This window comes from Delphinapterus leucas, chromosome 5, assembly GCF_059928025.1.
Source record: "Delphinapterus leucas isolate spDelLeu-1000000601 "Yukka" chromosome 5, BTC_Dleu_Yukka2, whole genome shotgun sequence".
Lineage (NCBI taxonomy): Eukaryota > Metazoa > Chordata > Mammalia > Artiodactyla > Monodontidae > Delphinapterus > Delphinapterus leucas.
In genome coordinates this window covers 86,967,824-86,992,699 of record NC_143133.1, presented here as the reverse complement: position 1 = coordinate 86,992,699, position 24,876 = coordinate 86,967,824, and the positions used below count along the sequence as shown (strand labels likewise).

Below are 24,876 nucleotides of genomic sequence, written 5' to 3'. Positions count from 1 at the left end.
AAAATACATGACATGCTTTACTTCTAACTCTCACTCTAACTATTAATATCTTAAAAGCAGTGTCTGTTTACAGTTCTCCTTCTCCCACCCCAAAAAGAAAGATCCTAAGCCCAGGGCTTCTTTCATTCTTTCTGCTCCACAACCTCCAGCTACCATTGGGAGAGAGGGATTGCAGAAGACAAAACAAACAAGCAAACAAAAATTAGCAGCATGGAGTTAGTGACTTCAAGAGAAAATTATAGTTTAAAGGGAAATGTTTCTTGTGCATTCTTTTCTGCAGGCATCCCGGTCGGGGTAGTTAATAAAAAACATAGACTGCTCTTGTAAAAACAAAAAGTTCAAGAGATGCGGTGGGGGGGTAGGGTGGAACCATCAGAGGCAACATAGGCAACCAAGAGTCTAAAGTTAACGGCTTGGCAAACACCCATGCAGGGTGCTTTTCCTGCACGGGACTGAGCAGACACCGTCCGGTGCCTGCAACATCTGCTCCACCCCCGTGCTGTCCAGGAGCCGCGCAAAGCTCTGCTCTCAGCACCATGTGAACCTCAGAGCTGGTGGTCCAGGCTTCTCTGTCCTCAATCTGACCTGCAGTTCCCTGCATTCGGAACAAAAGAAAAAGGCAGGGCTTTTATCAAAGCACAGAGCAGCAGTTCTGAACTTGGGGTCCTTGGTAGGGACCCAGGGAGCCCATGGACACTTTGAAATTATATGCAAGCTGTTAGGCCTACACATTTATTGTGCATTTCTCTGGTGAAAGCGTCCGTTGTTTCACCGCAAACTCAAATGGATTCTTGACATGGAAAAAGCTTAAGAACCACTGCACTAGAGAGTCTGAACTGAAAACAGTATGTAAGGAAGGCCCAAACTGTTACTCTCTGAGGTGTAGACCTCTACACAGTGTTCCTACTGAAAGACTTTTGTGGCCCAAAGAATGGAAAATTTGGAATTTCTAAGCAATAGGGAAAAAGACACACAGAATGCCACAGTGGGAAATGGAAAGACTCCCCTCTACTCTAGATGTGTGTCCTCGGCAAGAACGTGGTCCACAGCTGATTCTCGCAGAATTTTGAAACTGGAAGGGATGTAGAAAGGCCAGTTCTGGCTCTCCTGAGGCCCAGAGAAGCTAAAATTCATTCAAGGTCACACTCCCAGAACGGAGGCAGGGGCAGGACAGATGCCCTCGTCTACTCTGTTCCCACCACACCATTGGAACAGAAAATAATTAAAATAATAATCCATTAAAATACTTTTTTTTAAAAAAGCCATTGAGTGAAATTGTATAAATGCAGAAGTACCTTTCACTTAGCATATCCAATGTGGTAACAAAAATCAGCCTGTAAAACTAACAAGTAGACATAACTCTTAAGACCTGTCTGGGTGGGGTGCTTTAATATCTGATTACTTGGGGTCTAATAAGAAAGTATCAATAAAATGTCCATCTCCAGAGAGACAACAGAGGCAAAACACACTATCTACTGACTTCCAAACGGCTGCTGGCAGTTCCCTGAGAATTCAATACTATCAGCTGGGAAGCATTTAAACCAGGTCCTTCCAGGGCTGGGATGTACAAGGGACCATATGGTCCCAGCAGAACACTTCAAACAGACAGCTGTATAGCTATAATTAAATCTGTAGTAGTCATGCTATTATTTATTTAGCAGATTTTTTTTAATGTACCCTTCACTGAGGTCTCTGAGAACACACACCAAATTAGAACAATAGAAAATACTGAAGAAGCAGAGAAAGAGAATCAAGGGGCTGACAAAGGAGCAGGCAACAGCTTTCCAAAGACTTCCGAGGTTCCTCATTTGTACCTGATGAGCTCTGACTGAGCACCCGGAGGTGATGGTCACTTTACTGACATGAGTAATGAACCCGAGGATCAGCTCACTCCTTTGTTCCATGGTACACTCCACTGCAAAGCTCTACCTCTTTCTGAATTTTGAATTTTTGAATCCCTATCTGCCATTCATTTGACATTCATCGAATCAGAAAATCTTAAAAGAACTCTAAGATGATCTAGTCCAATTTCCCACCCAATAACTATATTCTTAACATCGAGTCATTTGCTTCTTCTTGAACATGACTGTGAAAGAAAAAAGCATTCAACTCAAGAATTAATTCAAATGTCACTTCTGCCCAATCCCCAGCCCCTGGCAGAACTCATTCTCCCTTCTCTGGTCTAAGATATCTACCACCCTATATTATTTACAGATTTGTCTCACAGTCTATAATCAGAATCCCTAAAAGGCAGAGACTGGATCCTATTCATTTTTGTAGTCCTGATCCATTATATAATACTTACTGCAAAGGAGGACTTCATAAATAACTTAGTGATGAAGCTCTATTTCCTATCCAATTCTTACTTATATTAAAATAAAAACTGCTCCATGAAACAAGCACCCACAATCACAAGTTTATGTCTACAGCAACAGACGGTAAATCTGTTCTCTTTAACCGGAAGGCAAGCTTCATGAACTTTCTACCCCTCAAAACTTCTCATCTCTGAAAGTTATGGGTGAGGGACTTCCCTGGTGGTCCAGTGGGTAAGACTCCACGCTCCCAATGCAGGGGGCCCGGGTTCGATCCCCGGTCGGGGAACTAGATCCCACATGTATGCCGCAACTAAGAGCCTACATGCATGCTGCAACTAAGATCCCACATGCCAAAACTAAACATGCCGCAATGAAGATCCCACGTGCAGCAACTAAGACCCAGTGCAGCCAAAATAAATAAATAAATAATTTTAAAAATAAAAATAAAAGTTATAAGTGAGTTACTTCAATTATTCTTCTCAGGCTAGTGCCCAGGTAGCTCACCATCCTAGTTCCCATAACCACATCCCCTCAACTGTTTTTGAAAATGGACACCTTTGGGGATTCCCTGATGGTCCAGTGGTTAGGACTCCACAGTTTCACTGCTGAGGACACGGGTTCAATCCCTGGTTGGGGAACTAAGATCCTGCAAGCCACACAGCGCGGCCAAAAATAATAATAAAATAAATTTAAAAGAAAGAAAATGGACACCTTTGAAAAATCTGAATCTGATGAAAGTTATAAACTTTCTGTCCAAATAAAGTAAGATTTTCCCCATCATTCACTTCACGTTTGAACTTACACAAGTGTACATTTATTCTTGTTAAATTCTTTATGGGTTCAGGCTGTCAAGATCATTCTCCATCGTGATTCTATCATTTAAAATTTAGATAGCTAACCATGTCCATTTTGTGTCCTCTGAGAATCTGACAAACATTGTATCTTAATCCAAATTGCTAATAAATCTGTTCAGTAGGACAGCTAAAAAGTGCCACGGCATTAGAAATTCCTTCTACATTTACATTGGTTATTAATTTATACACTTGAGTGCAATTATTCTCTAGCTGAGAACCCCTGATGGTCATAAGCTCTCAGTTCATCCTAGCGCTTACAACTATATCATCACGGACCCTATGGATGCCTTACTACAACCAAGTGGCCTGCTCAGAAAAGAAAATGTGATATATAAATATACTTGTGTTCTTCTATTTAATATACAGAGCAATAACTTAGATCACAGGTTGGCAAACTTTTTCTCTGAAAAGCCAAATTAGGCTTCGCAGGCAAGATACAGTCTCTGTCATACGTTCTTGTTTTTTCAACAACCCTTTAAACTTAGCTTACCAGCCATACAAAAACAGACTGCCAGCAGGCTATGACCCCAAGCCATAGTTTGCCAGGCATCATCTCTTCAACTTTGAAGCAAATGGCCTATTGGTGAAGACAAACATTTAACCAAAAATTAAAATGGGCGTTACTGCATGACAGCTGGGGTAGGCATGATGATGGAAAAGCATAACGTGCAACAAGAGTTTACAACAGCAGGCTCTCTAGCCTAAAACAGGGAATCCCAGGAGACTTCCCTGCAGAGGTGACCAGTACTGAGAAATAATGGGTGAACCCCAGTTGCCTGGGTAGGGAGAGCATTTCAGTCAGAGGAAACAGCATGTGCAAAGGGCCTGGGGCAGGAGAAAGACTGGCACATTAGTGGATCTGGAAGGACACGTGTGTGGTCAGAGTAAAGTCAGAGAACAAGACAGAGAACCTTGCAAAAGGACTCTGGAGAGAGACATTAGGCAGGATAACACAGGGCTCTGATGCATGCACCCCAATGTTCACTGCATCGCTATCTGCAGTGGCCAGGACATGGAGGCAACCTAGATGTCTGTCGACAGAGGAGTGGAAGGAGAATATGTAGTGCGTATGTGCAGTGGAGTATTACTCAGCCATGGAAGGGAATGGAATAATGCCATCTGTAGCAACATGGATGGACCCAGAGATTGTCATACTGGGGGGAGTAGGTCGGACACAGAAAGACAAATATCATGTGATGTCACTTATACGTGGAATCTAAAAAGAAGGGTACAAAACAGAAGTAGAGTCACGGATGTAGAGAATAAACTTATGGTTACCAGGGGACAAGGGGGGGAGGGATGAATTGGAAGATTGGGATTAACATATACACACTACTATGTATAAAATGGATAACTAATAAGGACCTACTGTATAGCACAGGGAACTCTACTCAATATTCTATAATGGCCTATATGGAAAAAGAATCTAAAAAAATGAGTGGATATATATATATATATCTGATTCACTTTGCTGTACACCTGAAACTAACACAGCATTGTAAATCAACTATACACCAATAAAAACTTAAAAAACAAACAAACATGGGGCTCTGAAAGCCATGCTAAGGATAAGGATTCTGGGGTCACTGCAAAAATGATTTTAAGCCATGAGTGACACCCTCTGTACAGTCCTTCAGTGCAGAGCCTGTCTTATAACATCTCTATACCTCACAGCACTTTATCAGCGTCTACATTCAAAGATTTAAAACTCCCAATGGTTTGTATGAATGTAAAAATAATTCTTAACGTACTACTACAGAAGACGGGCTAGTAGCTTGTTACTTTCAGGAAAGAAGAGAGGAAATAGAAAACACCACCACTGTAAAATCTTACCTGTATACTCCTACGGAGACTATTTAATATAGAATCATAAGATTTATTCTAATGAGAACTTTTAAATTCCCCAGTGTTCTATTTTGCTACTTTCTCTTGAATCACTCCCCAAATTACAAATATGTTGCCTCATTTATTTCACTTGCTCCATTTTCCCCTACTTTGTTTCATAGTTTATCCTATCTTGTATTCACAAGGAGGCAGGAGAAAGCAGGTGGGGAAAGGGAAGTAATATTTTTTAAGCACCTAATTAATCTGTGCCTGAAGTACTTCACATATATTACCTCTTTTTATTCTCAGGAGAACATGAAAGATGAGTTTTTTTCTTTGATGAAAATCCTTTTCTCCTATTCTTTCCACACTGAGGTATTACAACTTGTGAGTTTAGATCAAGAAGGCACAGCTAAAATAAAGACAATATAGCCCATAGCATGTTCAGATCAGGATGGCACAGATTAAGAAATATACAAGCACAGGAGCATACAGCCCCTAGTATAACATTAGAGAAGAGAGAATCTTCTAAAAATTTTTTATTTTCATTTATTCTTGATTTTAATAAAACCTACATATTGTACTACTTCAGGACATCTTTGAAAAATGAAAAACAATACACAATTTTAAAAACTAGAAACCAAAATGTGACATGAATCAAGGTCTTTAAAAAGAACTAATTGCACTCCATTCCCTCAGCAGGACTTCATTTAGGGACTCCCACAAAGACAGGTGGGAATAAGAACAACATTGCCATCATCCCGCAAAAATCTCTTTATGACACATTTTTATGGATGTTTTCTTAATGTCCTAATGAAAAGAGCTACTTACTCCCTGAGAATTCCACACTTTGAAAAAGAGCTTCACAACTATTTTAAGTAGTAGTTTCAATTGTTATCTTTCTAAACAAAGTCTTCCTCCAGAGTGAGTGCCTGGGGATGCCTTCTTAGAGACCGTAATTCAACAGGCAATGAATTATGCACCAAGTTTTTCTTCGAACAAAGCTTCAATGTGGAGACTACTAATTGAAACGTCTCAAATTCCCTTTCCTTATTTCTCAGTGTCATAAATAAGCTGATATGGAAAACAGGCTTATCCATAAGTTTCATTTGAGAAACAATGAGTAATGCAGCCAAAGACACTATGAGAAGAGATAAACGTCTTTCATCCCTGACCAAAAGGTTTTTCTGAAACAAGTCATCCTAACAGATAGCTGGATTTCAGCTTGACTTGTTCCAATAATATACTTGGGTCTTTACCATAATGCAGTCCTTGGACTCAAAACTATAAGAAAAATGTAAAGTGAAACAGAGTTATAATAATGTATAGAGTACATTATACAATGGAATATTACTCAGCCATAAAAAAGAATGAAATAATGCCATTTGTAGCAACATGGATGGACTTAGAGGTTACTATACTAAGTGAAGAGAAAGACAAATATTATATGATATCACTTATATGTGGAATCTAAAATAATGATACAAGTGAACTTATTTACAAAACAGAAACAGACTCACAGACAGAAAACAAACTTATGATTACCAAAGGAGGAAAGATGGGGAGGGATAAATTAGGAGTCTGGCATTAATAGATACACACTACTCTATACAAAATAGATAACCAACAAGGACCTACTATATAGAACAGGGAACTATATTCAATATCTTGTAAAAAGATAATAATGTATCGAACTAGTAAATTCTATTATAAGTCACATTTAATGATAAATCCTTCCCAAGTCTGATTTGCCTTACTTCTAATTTCACACCATTTCATATCATACAAAATGAAGTAGCTCACATCTAAAAGTAGAATGTTGGACAGTACCTGATTTGAAATGTGCCATGCTTGGGAAAACTTAGCAATACCATGTCATCTTGCAATAGAACATCTTTCTGTGCTTGACAGTTGACTTTTCCAATATGTCCTTGTGATACACTACATTTTGTTTTAAACAAGTTAAAAAAGAAAGATTCAGAGTTTTCCCTAAGCTATGTCAATCTGCCAGGAAACTATGTTCATTGAGCTTTCAATTATGAGAAAAAATGTATAAATGGATTTTAACAAATGAAAGAGTAAACTATATTTCAAATGTTAGCATTCACATGATTGTTCTAGCTGAAAAAAAAATTTTTTAACACATGACATGGGCAAGAATGTTCATTTCAAGCAATTGATTAACCTAATGAAACACTCTGTCAGTGCCCATGATAAGAAACAGTAATTTTTAAAGCTGCCAGAATTATAATCATAACTTATTTATATAACTTATTTATATATAATTTATATAACTATAAATTATAAGACTTTAACAATACTTTCAAAAATCACCCTTCTCTGAGAAATGCTCATAGTCACAGTCATTTTCTCAGCCTTTAAAAGAAGATTTTTTGAGAAAAAGGATAAGGAGAAGCTGATTCTCCCCAATTAGTCATTATTGTCGTTACATCAGCAACTAACTTAAAAGACTCCTATCCCTCCCTCCACCCCAGACCCTCTGCTGTCCGGCCCCCCCACCCCAAAAGGAACATGAGACATACAAATAAAAAACAATAACAAACAAGTGAGTCCCTGTGAAGTGACAAACAGTAAGAGTTTAGATGGTGTTAGAATTTGAGACAGGTGTTAATTAACATGAGCCAGAATGTCCAAAGACACGTGTAAGGCAAAAGCAGCACTTGACTTAGGTCCTGAAGAAACGGTAGGAATCGGAAAAGTAGAGAGAAAAAGAGATATTTGGGTCCAGTGGAAACGTGCATGCAGTACCACTATTCATGGAAGGCCCGTAAGACACGTTTCATGAGAGCGCAGGCGGAGCAGTGGAGTACAGAAGAACACAAAACCCCAAAGAGCCAGATTAGCAACGTAAATCTGAGAAGCGAGGAATGACATCTAAAATGAAATTGACTTCCATCCTACCCAATCTTCCTGCAAAACAAAGCCAAAAATAACAAGCAGTAGTACATTTAAATAATGAAAATGACAGTGATAAATTAAGACTCGTATAATATTTAAAGTGTACTAATCACATGCCTTTTCACACGGACCCTGTGGAGAAGGCAGTTCACACTGAATTATATATAAGACCTGTATTATGAATCAGGAAACTGAGGTTCAGAGGAGTTAAGGTTTAACATGTTTACTTAAATCTTCAAAGCTATTCCTGTGATCAGCTTAAAGAAAAAGTTCAATAATAATTGCTGTCTCTTCTTACCAGAAAAAAAAAAAGTTACAATGATGTGTATTTATCAGACTTAATGACCCAGAAGTGAATACATATCTGTAGCAAGAACAAATGCTGAACAAATACTGAACTGAACTGAACTTTCCCTTAACTTTCAGTTAAGGGACTATGGGGTGTTTCTCAAAGTTCAGGTAAAATTTTGTAAATCAAGTGAGTATCCACCACAGTCCGTGGACAAGTCAACAGGCTAATTAATCTAATCTACTTTTGCTAATTCTACAGGTAACTCTAATTTAAAAATAAATTTTAATTGAAACCCTGTTGTATTTCATCAAATTTGGGGGATTACTGGCCATTATTCAAAGAATTTTAAAAGTCACAGTATTTTCCATTTGTTGGATAAATCAAGTCATTCACTTGTATTGTTAATCTGCAGAAAGTTACATTCCAATTTATTTCACACATTTCCTACCTAACTCTTTCTCCAAGGAAGAATGCTTTATTTGGCTAAAGCTCTTATCTTCTGTTATTTACGTTCTCTAAAATGGAAAGATGCTTCTAAAATCCTTCGTTTCAAAATTGAGTTATGTGTAATGAGGTGGATGGACCTAGAGACTGTCATACAGAGTGAAGTAAGTCAGAAAAACAAATACCATATGCTAACACATATATATGGAATCTAAAAAAAAAAAAGGTTCTGAAGAACCTAGGGGCAGGACAGGAATAAAGATGCAGATGTAGAGAATGGACTTGAGGGGGAAGGGTAAGCTGGGACAAAGTGAGAGAGTGGCATGGACATATATACACTACTAAATGTAAAATAGATAGCTAGTGGGAAGCAGCTACACAGGGAGATGAGTTCGGTGCTTTGTGACCACCTAGAGGGGTGGGATAGGGAGGGTGGGAGGGAGATGCAAGAGGGAGGAGATATGGGGATGTATGTATATGTATAGCTGATTCACTTTGTTATACAGCAGAAACTAACACACCATTGTAAAGCAGTTACACTCCAAATAAAGATGTTTTAAAAAATTAAAAAATTAAAAAACTAAAATAAAATCAAATCCCTCGTTTCTCTTTGATTGATGGTTCTAACCCACATAGTTATCTTGTCTTTCACTGACCTGCTGCAGTTTACTGTCAGCACCACAGTTTATTTGGTCTCTCCAGCTAGATATAAACTCATAATCTGAGACCATATTTTATGCTTTATTTTTATTATATCAGCCTCTTCTCATTGACCTCCACCAATACCACTCAGAGTATGGACACAAAACAAACAGTTGATTCACCAAGTCTTTTAATCACTGTGGCAGCAGAAACATCCAGTCACCATAAGACCCTTAAGAATTTTTTAATTGTTGGTTTATTTAATAACAATTCTGTAGATTAGCCTATTCAGAACCATGTGTGCCTCAAAGACAAACCTAAGGTCTAACTATTATTAACCTAACTATTAATTGGACACCTGGGGATTAGGACCTAAAAAAGACCATAATGCAAATAGGCAGAATTCACCATACTCATTAAGAGCACAGGCTCCAGGGCCAGAAAGCAGCTCTACCACTTAGATGCTATTTAACTTTGGAAAAAATTACTTAATGTCTTTGTGCCTCAAGTTTACCAATATATAAAACACGGTTGATAATACCAACCAAAGCACTAGTGTGAAAAAGTGTCCAATGTATGTTAGTCATTATTACTTATTCTTTATAAAAGAACAGGCTCAATACTCTCAGAGCCACTGAATGATCAACAGTGCCGCTAATACTGAACTTACAATGGCGTCCTCTAAAACTACTTGGGTTAGTTTCTAGCCTCTTGTATGCACATGCATAGAACACTGAATAGGCAGTAATGTCGACTGGGTATGATTAACCACTGGCTTTCGGATTGCAGAAAAAATTACTGCTACCATTTTAACATGGTGGCAGAGAAAACGGAAGTATGATTGTTTTCACTTCAGTTCAGCTCTAGGGAGTGAAACCAGACGATTGGTGGTAACAACAGGAGAAATCAGTAAGCTCTGCTGGCGACTGATAAGGTCATGAGATTCTACAGAGGCAAATAAATCAACTAGCCACTGGATCAATCAGACAAGTGACGTGGAAACAGGAGGAAGCCCTTCTCTTTCTGAAGAAGAGCAAGGAAAACTTCCTCCCATGGCTTGGCCTCTTCGTAACTCTACTCTGCAGAGACTCCCTGTTGCAAGGGAAGTAGGGAAGCAGAAAAATCTGCAAATATCTCCCAACATGTAATTAATGGTTCGCTGATCTTTTTATCAATTATCCTAGATGAAACACTCCATCAAAGCTCCTAATAAAGGTATAAACTTTTCATTTAACTAACTTTACAGTATGTAGGTAAGTTCACTTAGAATTCTCTTGAGGGTGGAGGACTGGGGAGGAAGGAGATGCAGGGCCAAGCTGCAAATGTGCTGGATAGTGCTTCAAAGAGAACACTTGTCCAACTCTTCTTGTGATTTTCCTTTTTGTTCCAAATGCTGACCACCAAGAAGGGCTCTTAAGAGGAAGCCATTTTTGGTTGCCAAGGAAATTCTCACAAAGCCAAAGGATTTCTCTCAGAGCTGAGAACAGCCTCTCCTTAAGCAGAAGCAATCAGAAACATACAGGTGGCCAAGTCTACGACCACTGGACTTTTCACCTCCTTACCTCAGAATATAGGCAGATTAGCCAGCTCAGAGATCCAATTAGACCAGGAGAATAAACCCAGTTTTAGCCTTGATATTTTAAGCTTCTGAAAAAAGCCCCCAAAGTGAGCTGGGAGGCAGATGCTAGTGACTGTGATTCTTTTCACGTTAACTGAGTTGCTAAGCTTTTAGTGGAATGAATCAGAAAGGAGAAACTCAAATCTGACTGGCAAACAGTATTCTAGCAGTGGAGGAGGATTAATTAAAGTGTTTAAAAGACCTAGGACACAAATTGATATAATCTTTTGAGGAGGTAATTGGCAATACATGGTGACCCAGCAATTGCACTTACAAAATTTCTCCTTCAGAAATACTCATGAAAGAATGCAAAAAAAAAAAAAAAAAGTTACAATGAGGGCATTTCTTAAAGGCCTGTTTGTCTAACTGCAAAGAAATGAAAATAAGTAACTATCTATTAATAGAAGACCATTTAAATAAAATATGATTCATGTATACCATATAGCCTTCAAGGAAAATAAGGTAGATGTCTGTGGTATTGTTAGTTCTTTTAAAAATCCAGTTGCAGAACAATATGATCCCATTTGTATTTTATATAAATATATACATTTTATGCATAGAAAAAGTCTAGAAGACTACATCAACCTGCTAATAGTAGTTATATTGAGGGTGAGAATTTGTGAACTTTCACTTTCTGTTTTATTCATTTTTCCTTTGTTTGAATTTTTACAGCAATTTTGTATAATTATGAATCAGAAAAAACTAAAGTTTAAAAAACGTCATAGATAATAAAATGTTACTACAGAAAGTAAAGAATGAGTTCATGTTTATAGTTAGAATTATTATAAAGGTTTTTAATCATGCCCTTAGGGTGTTTACCACAGGTGCTGCTGCTTTCCGGTTTGCCACTTCTAAGGGGAAAAAAGTGGTTTTTTTTTTTAAAATGAAGTTCTGGCCAGAGGTAGGTAACGTGTGACATGAGAGCATACATCTATTAAAGATAATTGTTGATGGCATTCTACTACTCTCTGCAATCTATTCTAAGTATATTTATGGCATTGGGATACAGGCAGACTGCTACATACTAGAAAGAGAAAAAAGTGACATCAAACATAAATCATGCTAGATAAGACATGCCATTTAAGACATGTAAACCCTGCAATCTCTTATGCTAAATGTTGAATACAGAACACCCTGCGGTGCTCCTGGAGTTCGATTTTCCCAGGTACCGGTGAGAGTGTGGCTCAGGACCCCACGGGGCGGCTCTGTCCTCCACCTACACATTCCGATGCCCCTTTTGGAACAATAAGGACTAAGACACTTGTCACTGTTCCTTAGAGAGACCTCTGGTGAGGGTTTCATGAGTCATGACATCAAAAAGAGAATTGCAGGTAACAGATATAATCACTCAAAAGCTCAATCTCACTACTCTTGGTGACCTACATCCATTTCTAGTGCATTAAAATATTTTAATTTTTAATAATATTAATTAAATAATTATTAATTCTAACTAATGGTGCATGGAAAATATTTTAACTAGGAAACTCATTTTCTTTCTTACAATACTTCAGTGGAACAGAAGAGCTCCCTTTGCCGACAGGAATGAGGTCTTGACATCTATGTCAAACACATTAAGAAATTGGCTATTGGGTCTGTTGAGCTGTTTAATGCACTGCGGTGCTCATCCAATGTTTAATTATAGGAACAACACCAGATGATCCAAAACATTAGCAAATTCCTCCATCTCATCACACGCTATCCCCAGTGATCTTTTTTCAGTGTAAATCACAACACACAACTCTCCAGGTAGAACTCCTAAAATAGTGTCTCACTGAACATAGAATAAAATTAAAAGGTCCCCCTGGGGCTTCCCGGGTGGCGCAGTGGTTGAGAGTCCACCTGCCGATGCAGGGGACACGGGTTTGTGCCCCGGTCTGGGAGTATCCCACATGCCGCGAAGCGGCCGGGCCTGTGAGCCACGGCCGCTGAGCCTGCGCGTCTGGAGCCTGTGCTCCGCAATGGGAGAGGCCACAACAGTGAGAAGCCCAAGTACCATGCAAAAAAAAAAAAAAAAGGTCCCCTGCATGAAAAGGTTACGTGGCCTTATGTACCTCTGCGTACCTGCTACCCCTGCTCCAGCCACTCTGGGTTTTTTTTTTCCTTCTTCCTCTGTTATGAATATACCTTATTTATTCCTGCCTCAAGGCTATACTCTTGCTTTTTGTTCAGCCTAGAAACCTCTTCCCCCAGACTGTCTCTTCTCTGGTTAATCTTCTTACCTAAACCAGCTTTCCTGTACCTCTCCACATTATCCTACTGTATTTTCTAAATAACAACTATCATTGTGTAAAATTAACCTATTCATTTGTTTACTTGTTTTTGTTGTTTACTGTCTATCTATTCCCCAAAGCACGGAAGCTCCTTGAGTCCAAAGATTTATCTGTCTCATTCACCTCTGGAACCCTAGCACCAAGAACGCTTTCTAGCACAGAATATACTCTTTAAATGAATGAATGAATTCAAATCATAGCAGCCTACAGTTATGGGGTGATTTAGAAGTTAACATTTGTTGCAGCTTGTTTTAAATTTTACATGGTTCTAAGTTTTACAAAAGACTCCTGAAACACCTGAAAACACAAGACAGAGCTTAGATTACCTGAGATAAATTAGACAGAGCTTAGACTACCTGAGATAAGTTTATCTCCCTTCACTTTCAAGCTGACACAAAACCTATTTTTAAATGAAGGCTAGTTTTCTGTTCCAGATAAATGGCTTTCACAGGAAGTATATCATTATGAAAATGGTAAAACTCAATGATCGATTTCAACTGAGACCCAGGTCTAAGAACACAGGTTCTTGGAAATCACTATGAGTATCAGTGTTTCTCAAACTCTATTAATAAGTATTGGTTGTGAATTCTTTAAGAATATAGGAGGGCTTCCCTGGTGGCACAGTGGTTGAGAGTCCATCTGCCGATGCAGGGGACACGGGCTTGTGCCCCGGTCCGGGAAGATCCCACATGCCGTGGAGCGGCTGGGCCCGTGAGCCATGGCCGCTGAGCCTGCGCTCCGCAACAGGAGAGGCCACAACAGTGAGAAGCCTGCGTACCGCAAAAAAAAAAAAAAAAAAGAATATGGGAGAGAGCATAAGGTGGGGGGAGGAGGATCCTACAAAAAGTCAAATTTCTTATACAAAGGGGAAAGGAAGGACAAGGCAGTTTTGTTAATCATCTAAGCAGCAAGCTAACCCCCTTGGAGCGGGGCTCCACAGATAACCACTGCAATGGCTTCACCAGTTCCCATCAAGGACTCCTGGCCAAAGGAAAGCTGTAGCCACTGAACCACAGTTACCAGTTGCAGTCACCAATACTGCAGTGACTAAGGACACCTAACGACTGTAACCTCCTCCTCAACAACATGCCTTTCTTATCAGGTTTTCACAGATGTGATTCCATCTGGATCTTTCCTGACACAGCAGTGTTTCAGCAGGCCCTGAAAAGATGCTAAAGGCAAGTATCATAACCTCAGCAAATACGAGCCTTTCTCTGCCACTGCGTCTTCTCTGAGTAATGGAGTGAGGCCACTCGGTGACCAATGCCAATCGGAGGGTTTTCTGGCTGAGCCGTGAAAAAGAAAAGCAGGTGCTATTGTACTCGTCCATCACTGTGAATATGACATAGCTATGAATGCTAAGGGAAGCTGTATGTGAGCCTCAGGATGAAAATCAAAACGATGAAAAAGTCATCTCAGCTGAATTTAGTTGACTCACTCCTGTATTACACACATGTAAGAAAAGGATTAGGAGGTCGTACAATCACAAAATGTTTCTTTCTAGATTTTTAGGTCTATCTCTACAAAAGACCAAGATTTCAAAAATAGATATTGAGACAACCAAGTATATTTAAAGATAACAGGCAACAGATAGTATGAAAAATGATTACCATACACTTTAGAAATTAACCTTAGGCCAAATTCCACCAGGACACCAATGGATAGGTTCTCCGATAAGCTGGCTAAATAACGAGTATCAGGGAAGTGACAACCAGATAAAAAGTTACAAGGTTATATAAGCACAAATGTCTCTCTAAGAATCTTCAAGGGATTTCTACATTTACTGCATTCACTACAGTCTACAGACTGCAATTTCACTTAAGGTTGGTCATATAATTGTGAGATGGTATTACATTATTGATAATCTTTTTTTTTTTTTGCAGTACGCGGGCCTCTCACTGTCTCCCGTTGCGGAGCACAGGCTCCGGACGCGCAGGCTCAGCGGCCATGGCTCACGGGCCCAGCCGCTCCGCGGCATGTGGGATCTTCCCGGACTGGGGCACGAACCCGTGTCCCCTGCATTGGCAGGTGGACTCTCAACCACTGTGCCACCAGGGAAGCCCTATTGATAACCTTGAAAAGAAAAAAGAGCCCCTTTAAAAAAGTCATTGTACCACTGAGCACAGTATTTCCTCCAAAGAGTTAAAGCTATGAGGTAAAATAATAAGATTTTCTTATCCTCATAGCTGATTCCATACTCACATGAAAAGTAGAACTAACCCACTGCATTTGATAAGCACCCGTGGCAGTTGTAAATTTTTTCAAGCACAGAAAAGAAATAAAAGGTGATAGAAAAACAAATCAATCTAAGGTAATTGGGGAAGATAACTCGATAGAGAAGAAAAAAATATCCTCCATAGCAACAAAATAGAGGAGATTATTTATGTCCATTTACAAGTAGATGAGCTCCAGATGTATTTTCTAAAAAATCTACTTCTCCCCGGGTGTTTTTTTGCTTAATAAATATAACATCCAAGTTGGAATACTGTTGAAGCATTGAATCACCTAAATTTTGGCGATGCTCTTTCTTCTGCTGTTAACTATTTTGAGCTATTTCTCAATAAAGCAGCCGCTACTGAAATCATAAGTACATAGGCTTGGCACAGCCAGAGAGAGAAAGTGCAGTCCACGGATTTGTTTCTTCTGTTTTCCCAAAACAGAATCTTATAAAAAACATGCCCTCAAATTTTGTCACTATGTAGCTGTCAGAAAGAGAAATTCTGCTCCTCTTCATATCTCTGAACATGAAACCCATTTCTTGTGCTACTGGGAAGTTATACAGCTCCAGGAAGTCGTGAGGCACCATCGCAACTATTCGAATTGTATCCAGGCAGAATAATCAATCAGAAAACTTCAGTTCCAGTTGGATGGAAGTTTCTTGGGCCAACTTGGAAAAGCATACAGAACAAGTTTGACTACTGCCAAGATCATTTCCAGGACGTTGGCTAATTAATTATAAAAGCTTTTTCAAAACAAATTTGAGCCTGGCAACCTTTTTTCCCTACCCAGACAGAGAAAAAAACAGGTTAAAAAAGAAAAGCCCCAGTTTATTGTGTGTGTGTGTGTGTGTGTGTGTGTGTGTGTGTGTGTGTGTGTTTTGGTTTTTTTTTTGCCATGGCTTCATCTTCTTAGCAAGCCCATTTTCTTCTTCTCACCCGAAAATGATAGAGGAGCTTTTGTATTTGAAGTCAATAAAATTGTTAAGTATAGAAACAGGAAATAATTAGTTTGAATTTGTACTCTACCTTTAGTTATAGAGGAGATGAATGGGTCAATTACAAAGCTTCTCTTCAAACTTTTTGGTGGGAAGCAAAGAATGGAGTTTCTTTCTCTTTGGAGGATTGAAGGGCTCATTGGATGAGCTATGCCTATTGTATTAGATAAATGAAGATGGACAGTCGCTCTTATAATGATATACTCATCAACTACATTTTCTGGCTTTGAAAACAAAAAGAACAAACCTCCTGAATCAAATCTTCCTGGTTTCATCTTCACATGAACCTTGATGAATATGAGATGTCGGTGACAGGCATCAGAGATTCTGGTTTTAAGGACCACAAAGGCTTTATAGTGTTGACTTAAAAAATGCACAATGTGAGAGTTGCGAGTTAAGTTTTATCTGGGGCACAATGAGGACTGCAGCCCGGGAGACAGCAGTTTCAGATAACTCTGAGAAACTGCTCCAAGGAGGCAGGGGGAGGAGCCAGGATATATAAGAGTTTTGCGACAAAGGGCAGGCAGTCTGAACGTCACAAGATTATTGTTAATTAAAGAAAACCAGACATCTCAAGTTAAGGAATTTAGCACTTTTCTATATATGGGAAGATGCAAGAGTCAGAGCTCACTGAAATCATTCCTTTGATATGCACCTCAGCTATCTGGGGCCAGGATCCTGTTTTTTCACATCCTGAGTTTCCTCAGGACTCACCTTAGGGAGTCTGTTGGCTGCTAGATGGCAGGTGTTCTTTTCAGCCCTGAGTTTCCTCAGGGCTCACCGGCTCACGATGGAGAGCTGCAATCCTTGATGACTGTGACATCCTTTGTTTATTAATATGGCACGAAATATTCCATTTATAAATACCCCATTCCATTTATAAATATTCCATTTATCAATAGCAAAATCAACACCCTAAATCATAATGTTCTAACCTATTTCTTCTAACACTGGAATCAAAATCTCATGTAATACACATCATAAGTCATCAAATTTCTTCTGCATATGCTCAGGTATGAAGACACCCAAGAAGGTAAGAAATTTCTCTCAGCATTTACCAGCGGCAATTGACAAACTCCTGACAAGAACTGTCCCCAGTAAAAGAAGCCTTCCTGAAAAAGTGTCAACCAGATATTCCTGACTCTGCCTTATCTAAGCCCCTGGCAAATCTCACGATCAGAATGTCGTTTGGTAAATGCTGTATGGAGCCAAAATGTACAAAATAGTTTTGAGGAAAATTCTCAACAAGTCCTAGTGGACTGAGGTTTCCCTTTCACTACTGGTATGAACCTGCCAATGAATCCAATACTTAAATGATCTTCTCAGAAGCCACTGCAATGAGAAGCCCTCGCACCACAACAAAGAGTAGCGCCCACTCGCCGCAACTAGAGAAAGCCCACACGCAGCAACGAAGACCCAATGCAGCCAAAATTAAATAAAATTTAAAAATTTATTTTAAAAAAATAAATAAATTTAAAAAAGGGTTTCCCTGGTGGTGCAGTGGTTGAGAGTCCGCCTGCCGATGCAGGGGACACGGGTTCGTGCCCCAGTCCGGGAAGATCCCATATGCCGTGGAGCGGCTGGGCCCGTGAGCCATGGCCACTGAGCCTGCGTGTCCGGAGCCTGTGCTACGCAACGGGAGAGGCCACAACAGTGAGAGGCTCGCGTAACGCAAAAAAAAACCAAAAACACATTTCTTTAAAAATAAAATAAAATAAAAAATAAAAGTGAATGTAAACTGCCTCCAGGAAGCAATAAATAAATAAATGATCTTCTCCCACAGTATTTCAAGAGGTAGGCCAATGGTAGGGAGGAGAGCTAGCCATATTAGCATTTAAGGTGGGGGGCGCAGCTGTAAAAGTCAAGAATTAATCTCAGTGCAGAGGTGGAGGTAAATAAGCCAAACCAAAGCAGAGTCTCTCTTCTGGGAAACACATGTAAGTTACGATGAGAAAGATTATACCAGATTTCAGAGAATCTTAAAAGTCCGGATAGTCTGAACTTCACTTGATATAAGCCATTATAAGCTTTTGATCCAGGGGAGAAATATAAGAGCAATGATATGAAAAGTGTATTGAATTGGGAGAAAATGGGGACAGGATTAATTCCCAAGGTTTTTCTAGCAATCTGTTCTGAGATAATGAAGGCCCTACTAGGGTGCTGTTGTTTAGAAGGAGAAGGAAGAAAGAATCCAAAAGCCATTTCACAAGAAAGAACATAATTTCACCTTCCCTGCACTTTTGAGAGTTCACCAAGGTCTAAAAAACCTCTGTCAGTTAAAGAAGAACATTGTTGTAAACAAGGCTTCATTGTCTTAGAAATATATAATTCAGATTTCTTTATTCAGGTAGAATTTTCAACCAATTAGTCCAAATAACTCATTTCATTTTTTAATGTAAAGTGCAAAATTATACCCAGTCACCATTTTCTACTAGTTTCAAGCCCAGATACCCACCCAACTAGGAAAATGGACCAGTTTCTACCATATTCTTTTTAAAAGAAAGCAAATCGAGATTCAAAACCTAATTACTTTTCATTTCAAATAGGTTACTTCCTATATGCTTTAATAGACAAACATACAGCTAACAAGACTGTCATTACCTTTGCCTGAAATATCCCCTCAAAGTTAACAACCGCCAGCATTTCCTAGCCCTTTACAGTTTACCAAACCAGTTTTTTCCACAAATCATCTTATTTAACCACCACAATAAACTTGAGGTAGGAATTAGTATTACTATTTTAAAGCTAAGAGAACTGTAGCTCCAAGATTTAAACTGCCCAAGTGAATTCATCTATAAGAGCTGGAGTAGAGACTCTTATCTTCTGAACTTCAAATCCCTTCACACACTGCTTCCCCTTCCCTCAGAGAAAGTGAAAAAAACAAAACAAAACAAAACAATCTACACATGTTGGTTCATTTTAAGTTAGAGGACCATCATTTCTAATCTTCTCCCAGCATCTTCTAGATATACATTTAGTCTTACATTTCAAACAAGCAGAATTCTTTGCTTACCTGGTCCTTCTCTGGTTTATCAGAGATGTCATTCAGACTGGAAGAAGTCAGATTCCTGTGGGCCATGGCTGGGCTACCTGGAAAAACAGAAGTGAACCCTAATTAAAGACTTCTTGTTAACAACACAAAGAGTTTGGCTGTACATTTCATGACCACTAGTAGATGACGATGGGAATGGTGATGATGTTTAAGCTACATTAGGATTCTCCTGAACAGGTTTCCAGAGTTGAAAAGTTAGTTTAGAGCACTAACATGGTTAAATGAAATATGTATAAAATCCCATATACTTTCTTTAAGTCTTCTGGCTCCATTTCAAGATAAGTTAAACTTTCAAAGAAATGTGTAAAACAATAAGCATAAAAATAAACTCACTCCTGTTTTTGGTTTGCCTTTTGTTACGGCCCTTTACACACATCCTAATCTACCTATTTCTATTGCCTATAGAGATGGGCTTTTTCCTCATCTCAGTAGAGCCAGCGCCAGGGGAAAAAAAGGCCTGGACCTCCTCTCCCCCAGCCTCTGCAGTCCTTCCTAGGGCACCAGTTGCTCGGATCAACCCAAAAAGCCATCTGCACTCCATTCTCTGCCTAACACTTTGATCAAGAATATTTCTCCGTAGTGGGCATCTGATCCAGAATTCCCATTCTTTGCCTCAAAGCAGTGTTATCACAGCTCCCCTTATTTCCTGCAATCCCATTTGCCAGACTAAAATAAGTGTATCCCTTCTTCCCCTTAACACGTCTAACTTCTTATTAAAGTCAAGCGATGGATTTCATCAGGAATACTCCATGGGAACCAAGCTCCCCGGCTGTAAAGCTGCCGTAGGTAAAATCCATTGGCAATCCAGCCAGTGACTTCAGACATGGTTATATGAGAACAGAGAGGAGGGACATCTAGAAGAGGGATAGACCATTTTCAAATAGACTGGTTAATCAACAAAATACTGAGCTTTCATTCTGCAGGTGAACCTGAAATTTCCAGGCTTACTAAGCAAAAGAGTAATTCTTCAAAGCCAGGGTGTTTAACCGCCCCCCCCTGCAGGGTGCTGAGTAATGGGTTCACCATTTAATCCCCTGTGATCTGACTCAGGCTGGTCTTCACACCAAGAGGACAAGGGTTGAAAAACAAGCATCAAGGTTCGAACACAGCTTCACATTTACTTCCACATAATTCTTTAGATTACAGATTTCCATTCCTTCAGACCAAACCTTCTACACATAATTTTGCAAAAGACTCAAATCTACCCACTAATAATTTAACGTCTATATAACAGCAGCTCTTTAAATAATATAATTGTCTTTAACTACTAGATCAATTTTCTTGAGTTGGCAAAACAGGATATTTGCTACTCTGCTGCATTTCATTGAGTAAGCATGGCCTAGATCTCTTAAACACTTTACCTGGTAGGATGTTTTATTCTAGGAAAATCTGAGCACAGGGCATTCTTCAAAGGAAAGTAACATGTGAAAAACTGCTTTATGAGCAAAATTAAAAGAAGCTCTTTGAAAGCCACATTTTCTTCTCTGAACCGCGTACTAGGTTTCTAGTGTCCACTCAATACAAAAGAGACCAAGACACCAGGCCCAAACAAGAATGCCTCCAAATAATGCTGGGCTTGAAGCTAAAGAAATGATGAGTACATACAATTTTATACTTTACATTAGAAAATAAAACTAGTCTTTTGGACTAAATGGGTGAAAATTCTACCTGCATAAAAGTCTGAACTAGATATTCTTAGTGCAATGAAGTCTTAGCAAATCCTTAATCATAAGTTAAAAGCAACTTATGTAAATGAATAGATGAGACTGATTTCTAATTATTAAATCAACTGTACATAAGCAGCAATACCGAAATGAATTTGAAAGCAATTTTCCATTAAGTAATTTAAATTTCCTGGGCAATATTCTAAACTCCCTGATTTGCTTTGGAAATTCTTTATAAATACTACAAAGGTACATTTCAACTCAAGCACTGTCCTAACTGCTGCAAAATATGAATAAGTAGAAGCCAAATGAATGAAGTTTCCGTTATAATGGTAATCCTAACTGATGTCACAACTTCTCCAAGAAGCCTCATATACTGTCTCATTTCTCTCATTTCTGAAAGACAGTTATAGGATGGCTATCTATATTTGTACTATATGGGGGAGTAGGGAGGCACAGGGATAAGGAAGTTGCACGAACCAGATGGGGAAGAGGAGGCCAAGGTTAAGAAACAATCACATCTATTGTTCCTCCCAACCTTATCTGATTCTCATTAATAAAAGTAATATTAACAGCTTCACTGATGTTTAACTTTGTACTACACTGAAAGAATTCAGAAGTCAACACTTTTAGATAAACCTTAAGCAAGATGATCCGCATTCTTGCATCTTTTCCCATCTCCCTCCCTATCAAACTCTCCACCCCTACCCTGCAACACCCTGAACCAGGGACAAAAGCTTCCCAATGTTCTAAATCAGTGGTGGCCAAAGTGTGGTTCCCAGACCACCAGTATCAGCATCACCTGAGCATGTGTTAGAAAGGTAAATTCTTGGAACTCACCACAGACCAACTATATCAAACTCTGGGCAAGGGGTCTAGCAAGGTGGGTTTTAACAAACCTTTGAAATGATTTTGAAGCAAGCTAAAGTTGGAGAACCACTGCTCTAAATCAATCAGTTATCTTAACCGGAGGCTGTGTCCAGGTCAGAACTGAATTGAAAGAAACATATAACTTGATGTAGCAAGAGAGGTAGCTCTGATAAACTTGTCCTCCTCCAAGCCACTGCTCCAAACTATCATATCTCAAGCAAATCATTAAGTTAGCACCCTTGCCACATAAACACACACAAAAAGATCATACATGGCCCTTCCTCTAAATCCTCGCCTACACAGTCAAATAAATAACTTTGTTAACAGAACTCACTGCTTAATCAGACTTTTCCAGAAACATATCACCCAGATCAAAGAAGACAAGGACAAGATATTACAAACCAGATTATATCTGGGAATCAGAAATTTCCGTGTGGCACTTTAGCAAGCCTGGGAAACTTACACAACAGGACCCTAACAATGTTCTACTGTGGATATTTTGCACCTAACAGTCAACAAGACACATTGTCAGGATAAGTCAGTGCTTTCTAGAGTTTTGGCCTATGATGTGAACTCATTATACTGCAATCTTGAGTGAGTGGGGGTAGCAGAGGCAAATGTCACCTTGTAACAAAAAGGTGAAATACAAGCCTACCCCAAACCATACTACTTATTGTGCAAGTGATGATTCACCTACTCAAAGCTACCACTAATAGGCCTTTTCTATCTAATATCCAGGGTGAATGAACATCTCATAACTGGTCTCGGTGCAAAGGAACTTTGTTTATTTATTATTGTTGAATTTTATTTATTTTTTTATGCAGCAGGTTCTTATTAGTCATCCATTTTATACACATCAGTGTATATATGTCAATCCCAATCTCCCAATTCATCACACCACCAACCCCACCCCACCATGGCTTTCCCCCCTTGGTGTCCATACGCTTGTTCTCTACATCTGTGTCTCAATTTCTACCCTGCAAACCAGTTCATCTATATCATTTTTCTAGGTTCCACATATATGCGTTAATATACGATATTTGTTTTCCTCTTCCTGATTTACTTCACTCTGAATGACAGTCTCCAGATCCATCCATGTCTCTACAAATGACCCAATTTCATTCCTTTTTATGGCTGAGTAATATTCCATTGTATATATGTACCACATCTTCTTTACCCATTCATTTGTCGATGGGCACTGAGGTTGCTTCCATGACCTGGCTATTGTAAATAGTGCTGCAATGAATATTTGGGTGCATGTGTCTTTTTGAATTACGGTTTTCTCTGGGTACATGCCCAGTAGTGGGACTGCTGAGTCATATGGCAATTCTATTTTTAGTTTTTTAAGGAACCTCCATACTGTTCTCCATAGTGGCTGTATCAATTTACATTCCCACCAACAGTGCAAGAGGGTTCCCTCTTCTCCACACCCTCTCCAGCACTTGTTTGTAGATTTTCTGATGATGCCCATTCTAACTGGTATGAGGTGATACTTCATTGTAGTTTTGATTTGCATTTCTCTAATAATTAGTGATGTTGAGCAGCTTTTCATGGGCTTCCTGGCCATCTGTATGTATTCTTTGGAGAAATGTCTATTTAGGTCTTCTGCCCATTTTTGGATCGGGTTGTTTGTTTTTTTAATATTGAGCTGCATGAGCTGTTTATATATTTTGGAGATTAATCCTTTGTCCCTTGATTCATTTGTAAATATTTTCTCCCATTCTGAGGGTTGCCTTTTCGTCTTGTTTCCTTTGCCGTGCAAAAGCTTTTAAGTTTCATTAGGTCCCATTTGTTTATTTTTCTTTTTATTTCCATTACTCTAGGAGGTGGATCCAAAAAGATCTTGCTGTGATTTATGTCAAACAGTGTTCTTCCTATGTTTTCCTCTAAGAGTTATACAGTGTCTGGTCTTACATTTAGGTCTTTAATCATTTTGAGTTTATTTTTGTGTATGGTGTTAGGGAGTGTTCTAATTTCATTCTTTTACATGGAGCTGTCCAGTTTTCACAGCACCACTTATTGAAGACACTGTCTTTTCTCCATTGTATATCCTTGCCTCCTTTGTCATAGATTAGTTCACCATAGGTGCATGGGTTTATCTCTGAGCTTTCTATCCTGTGCCACTGATCTATATTTGTTTTTGTGCCAGTACCATATTGTCTTGATTACTGTAGCTTTGTAGTATAGCCTGAAGTCAGGGAGTCTGATTCCTCCAGCTCCGTTTTTTTCTCTCACGACTGCTTTGGCTATTCGGGGTCTTTTGTGTCTCCACACAAATTTTAAGATTTTTTGTTCTAGTTCTGTAAAAAATGCCACTGGTAATTTGATAGGGATTGCAGGGAATCTGTAGATTGCTTTGGGTAGTAGAGTCATTTTCACAATATTGATTCTTCCAATCCAAGAACATGGTATATCTCTCCAACTGTTTGTATCATCTTTAATTTCTTTCATTAGTGTCTTACAGTTTTCTGCATACAGGTCTTTTGTCTCCCTAGATAGGTTTATTCCTAGGTATGTTATTCTTTTTGTTGCAATGGTAAATGGGAGTGTTTCCTTAATTTCTCTTTCAGATTTTTCATCATTAGTGTATAGGAATGCAAGAGATTTCTGTGCATTAATTTTGTATCCTGCTACTTTACCAAATTCATTGATTAGCTCTAGTAGTTTTCTGGTGGCATCTTTAGGATTCTCTATGAATAGTATCATGTCATCTGCAAACAGTGACAGTTTTACTTCTTCTTTTCCAATTTGTATTCCTTTTATTTCTTTTTCTTCTCTGATTGCCATGGCTAGGACTTCCAAAACTATGTTGAATAAGAGTGGTGAGAGTGGACATCCTTGTCTTGTTCCTGATCTTAGAGGAAATGCTTTCAGTTTTTCACCATTGAGAATGATGTT

At 39.0% G+C, this 24,876-nt stretch overlaps 1 protein-coding gene across 22 annotated transcripts in view; it reads right to left on the bottom strand.

The window, feature by feature from the left end:
• SLC4A4 (solute carrier family 4 member 4) overlaps positions 1–24,876 on the bottom strand; it is a 350,242-nt gene that overhangs the window by 130,358 nt on the left and 195,008 nt on the right. For all 22 annotated transcript variants that reach the window (XR_016393316.1, XR_016393317.1, XM_089912009.1 and 19 more), the window contains one exon: positions 19,406–19,482. Coding sequence is in view for 20 of the 22 variants with exons in the window: in XM_089912009.1 (XP_089768135.1) it covers positions 19,406–19,482 (77 nt within the window). In the remaining 2 variants the exon portion in view is untranslated. The remainder of the gene's footprint in view (positions 1–19,405; positions 19,483–24,876) is intronic.